Source organism: Psammomys obesus, unplaced genomic scaffold, assembly GCF_907164565.1.
Source record: "Psammomys obesus unplaced genomic scaffold, mPsaObe1.curated_primary_1811, whole genome shotgun sequence".
NCBI lineage: Eukaryota > Metazoa > Chordata > Mammalia > Rodentia > Muridae > Psammomys > Psammomys obesus.
In genome coordinates, this window is record NW_026596149.1 from 8,839,854 (window position 1) to 8,845,234 (window position 5,381).

At 40.6% G+C, this 5,381-nt stretch overlaps 1 protein-coding gene across 1 annotated transcript in view; it reads left to right on the forward strand.

Annotated features, from left to right (window-relative positions):
• Itga8 (integrin subunit alpha 8) overlaps positions 1-5,381 on the forward strand; it is a 165,092-nt gene that overhangs the window by 119,845 nt on the left and 39,866 nt on the right. The window contains exon 23 of the mRNA XM_055593745.1: positions 2,903-2,983. Coding sequence (XP_055449720.1) covers positions 2,903-2,983 — 81 coding nt within the window. The remainder of the gene's footprint in view (positions 1-2,902; positions 2,984-5,381) is intronic.

Sequence of the window (5,381 nt, forward strand, 5' to 3'; positions counted from 1 at the left end):
AAGGAAGGAAGGAAGGAAGGAAGAAAGGAAGGAAGGAAGGAAGGAAGGAAGGAAGGAAGGAAGGAAGGAAGGAAGGAGGGAGGGAGGGAGGGAGGGAGGGAGGGAGGGAGGGAGGGAGGGAGGGAAGGAAGGAAGGAAGGAAGGGAAAGTCAAGTGTTCTACAGCTTATCTCTGTCATGCATTTGTTACTACAATCCACAATGAATACCCATTTCTACAAATTACAGTCAGAAGATAAGTTCACTTAATATACTAATACACTTAAAATCTTTTCTATTGCCAAATACTTGCATTAAATGGTCCCTCGAAGCCTGTGTGTGGGACCCCCTCTCCAACCCGAGCAGCAGGACAGAGTTCCACGTACACATATGCCTTTGTAAGCGTCATTGAAGCTGTTTCTTAGTAAAGGTTACATGGCATTATAGTATCTTTACTGGCATTCCAAAGGCCAGAAACTATAGAAGAACTGTTATGAAACTGGAGACAATGGAAAATAAGATAATGGCATTGAACCAAGAAAGTGAAAGGCAGACTAATTCTTTCTATGTGACAAGGGGTATAGTCACAGAAGGGAATTCAATTCCTTCTGTGGAACTAGGAGGACCCGCAGTGGTGGTGCATCACTTGTTTGCATGTAGATAGGGTATTAGCAAGGGAAGGTTCCTTCCAGGAAAGAAGTTCAGGAAGCATCGAGTTATATCAGCCAGATTCTTCTGTACCAGGAGACTTGGTCAACTCTGCCAGGATGCAATGCAAGTCTCCTACCACTGACACCCTGTGAAGGAGCATTCTCGTCAAACAAGGACTGCACGACGGCAGCCATTTCTCTCACTGAATTTCAAAACAGATGGGTAGAGGAGATGATTTAATGGGTAAAGATTCTAGTTGCCTAGCCTGATGACCCAGTTCAATCCCCCAGGACTTACAGGGCTTTAAAGGAGAGAACCAACTCTGACAGTGTTCCTGACTTCTACCCACATGCTGTGGTACATGCACACTCACATACATACATATAAATGAATAAAAAAAAAAACATAATTCAAAACCAAAATGGCAGCTCAGTATCCAAGTGGGTTCATAAGAGGAACAGGGACTGTTTCGGACATGAACTCAATAGCTGGCTCTTTGACCTCCCTTTCCCACCCCTCAAGGGAGGAGCAACCTTGCTAGGCCACAGAGGAGGATATTGCAGCCAGTCTTGAAGATACTTGATAAGCTAGTGTCAGATGGAAGGGGAGGAGGAACTCCCCTACCAGTGGACTTAGAGAGGGGCAGGGAGGAGATGAAGGAGGGAATGAGGGAGGGGGCTACAGCTGGGATACAAAGTTAATAAACTGTAACTAATATAAAAAAATAAAAAATTTAATTAAAAAACCAAAATATTCTCGCACAGCCTCATGTTAAACCCAGGTTGAAAGACAACTTCCAGTAGGTAAATTTTTGAAAGCTTTCATTTTAAAGGCAAAAATAAGCACTTTCCCCCAGGTGTTGGAAAAAATCATGGATAACGAAATTAGATGGTTGAAAACTGGGCTTTAAACTTGTTTTGGAAGTCACTGTAGATTCCATTACAAGCCTAGTAGGGGTAAGTCTCCTGCAGGAAACGAGCCTGACATCTACAGTTTCCACCTTTTACTAATGTTTTCAGTTTAAGGTGCCTTATCAGTAAACACAAGCGACCAAGACTGTCCAAAGGCACTTTGGAAACAGTCCTGTCTTCTCCTGGTTGCAAAGTAGGATTTTATCCAATCCTTTCCCAAGGCCACGCTGGGAAAGCATCAAAACACTAATGTGAAACAGCCCTGTTGCCATCTTCACAGTGAGAACTTGCCCAGTGGATCCAAGCAGCACTCAGAAGCACCACACGGCAGGTTTTCTTCACTGACAGAGCCAGTTACAGCTGCCACCTGACGTGGTAGTTGCAACCTGGAGTGACTCTGATAGAGGCCTGAAGTGTGGGTGGCAGCTGCGTCCAGGCCCTGCTGGAGCCTCTTGGGAGTTCTACTTAATGTTCTTCATAGCCCTGACTGCTTAACATGCATACTTTCTAAAAAGTTCAGTTTCACAATTGATAATTAATTATATTTGCTTGACGGGGAAAAAAAAAAAAAACAGCAAACAAATCTGCCACACTGAAAGAGGAATTAGGGAACACATCCTCTGTGCTAGGACTCATGATGCATTCACAAGCATCCTCCTCCTCTGGACCACCTGCTTAGGCAATGCCTCGCTTTCCTGGGCCTCTCTATGCCAGAGTCGGGCTTCTAATCCAGTCCCTCTTCCTTGCCATAGACAGCCCACAAGTGTGCAATGATTGCAAACACTTATTTTATGTATTAATATTAACGTATATATACTAAAACACTTATCCATAAGGAAGATAGAATTGCTGACAGAAACAACAAATGGCTGGACACACTGTAGGGCCAAACCCAAAAGCTTTCTTGATTATGTGCTGCCCTGGACCATCCATGCCAGGTCTCCACTTTATTAGCGTGGAAAATCTGGAGTTGACTGTGCTGTCATTTTGTATCTGAAGGGCACTGAGCATGATGTGCAGAGAAGCAAAGGAATTTGTCTGAGGTGGAGGCTGGAAGACAAATGCAATTCAGTGCCTTTGGTTTATTCTAACCATAAAGTGTTAGCTTTCTTCCAAATGAAAGCATCTCCCCAGAGAAAGCTGTTGTGCTTCCAAATGAAGCATCTCCCCAGAGAAAGCTGATTGGTGTCTATGTATCCAAAGACCCCTTAGCATTTCTGTGGACAAAGGGTTATGATTTTGTAGAATAAATCCCATTGTTTTTCCAAATGATAAAACTGGAAATATGGCTTGCTCTTGTGATATCATGTTTCTTGTGATTGTGAGAAAGTATGCTGAAACCGTGTCATCCCTGTGTTTTAGCTCCAACAAGGACAATCCAGACAGCAATTTTGTGAGTGTGCAAATCAACATCACTGCTGTCGCTCAAGTAGAAATAAGAGGGTAAGTCATAAATCATTAAGTTTAGCATTTGTATGTAGACTTCAGATGAAATACTAGACAAAATTACATGCAAGACTCATATTCAGTTATGACAGATTTTTATCTTTTTCTACTCAGCATTAGCTCATCAGCAAGCAAAGTAAACCTTGTATGATAATTAAGTCTAAGCATAGACAGATGATAGATACATAGAGGGATACATGATAGTTGGATGATAGATAGATACATAGATACATAGACACATAGATATATTGACTGACACATACATAGTTAGATCATACATACATATATAGATACATAGACAGACAGAGAGAGAAATATGATTGCCTGAAAGAAAATCCTCACTTTTACTATAATTATTTTTGATACAATGGCCATTTAACCTTATTCCATCTCATTATGATTTTAGTAAACTGCTAGCATAGATATGAGGGTCAATGGCTCTGCATTCTGTATCATGATCTTTTCATCCATGCTATTCTTTGAAGAAGGGTCCAATAAAGATAGTGAGGAGAAAGAAGGTCAAGAGAAGCATTTGAATGACTCCCAACTGGGAATCTGGTAGAAGAGGAAATCACACTGCTTATCTTACACAAATTCAGGTTTTATTAATTTTGTTATTGTAATTCTATTTTCTTCAGACCAATCACTTAGCTAAAAAAAAATGAAAAATTAAAAATGTCAACTAGTATTTTAAATCGAATTATTCTTTGGCTCCAGAATCCTGCTTGCCTTCCTTTCCCAGAGTTCCCAGAGCTCACTCCTCCAAGATGACAGCTGTGGGTCTCTGCTCACAGAGCTGTGTCGCTATGCTGATATCCTCAATGTACAAGTCACGGGATTGTGGCACAGGAGTTAAAGGTCACACAACTAGCAAACACTGAAAGCTAGGCAATCTCTCTCCAGATCTCACCCCCAGAATTGGTGATTATACCCCTCTTTTGAAGCTTATCTTATGGCTTTATTAACACGTGCTTCTGTGGATTATGGTTCACATGCATGCTTTTGAGATCTGCCCATGTTAAGCACCCATGTTTATAGTTTATCATTTTACTGACACAGCAGTAGTATGTTGTAAAATTCTGCCATAACCCATCCATTTTATGTACATTTGGAGCTTTCCCATCTCCCATTTTTAGAACTTTTCCATGCACATCTTCTGGTACAATGTGGAAGAACTTTTTCATGAAATACATTAAGAAGTGGGATTCAAGGTCAGAGAGAGTGTTCTTACTTTCCTGGCTGATACCAATTTATTTTTTGAAATATGTATTTTTTTTTTTTATCAAATCCCACTACCAGAAGAACCAGATGAAAGTTCCCATTGTCCTATGCCATCATCTGGCCCTGAGGGTGGTCCAGTTTAAATTCCAAGTCTACTGGTTGGGTGAGAAGTAGCTGAAGATGAAACTTATAGTTCCCTAATTGTTAAGTGAAATTGAGGTACTTTTTACATTTTTGTGATTTTTATTCTTCCTATCAAGGGAAATTCATCTTCATTTTTTGTACATATTCCTGTAAAAACAATTGACTTTTCTTACTAACAGCAATTTTTAAATGCAGGATGTGCTGTGGAGCCCTGATTAAAATTTTAAAACTCAGTTCTCTCCTAGCATGTGGGATAAAACTGGGTTCATAAGCGCTTTGACACTGCAGGAATTCATTTATGGATGTAGACATGTATGTAGCCGTTAGACTTTCAGCCAGACACGCTACAGATCTTTTCATAGCTTATTGGGTTTCCAGTTTGTTTCTAAAGTGGTGTTTGAAATGAAAATGCATGCTGTAAAATTCACACTTCTGAGAGCACATTTTGTAAAGTAGGATACCAGGAGACCACTGAAAACAGTGATTGATTTGGGTTCCTCTGTAGTTAGCCATTCTCCTGTACCCTGGCATCTTGATCTATTTTCTGTCATTTTATTTTTGCCTTTTTTCAAATGTCACAGAGTGAACTCATTCAGAATTAGTCTGGCTTCTTCTAATTAACATAAAGAATTTGAAAATAGCCATGTTCTTGCATATATCAGTAGTCTGTTTCATGGTACTGCTGAAAAGGAGTACAGTCCTTTTCACTGTAGGACCACTTAATGAATGATTCATTCACCATTTGGTGACCATACAGATTGTCTCCATTTTGTAGCAGGTAAGAATAGAGCTGCTATGGGTATTAATGAAACAGTCTTTGCTGGGACATTTGTTCTCACAAATGGGGTTGTGTAGTAACTGTATGTTTCTAAGAGCTTGCCCAGTTATCTTGCAGAGGATTGAATGGCTGAGCTGTGCCCTTTCTGCATTCTCATTAGCAGTTTAAGAGAGTGCCCGGTGTCCTGTCCCTGCCAGCATGTGAGACACACACACACACACACACACACACACACACACACACACACACACA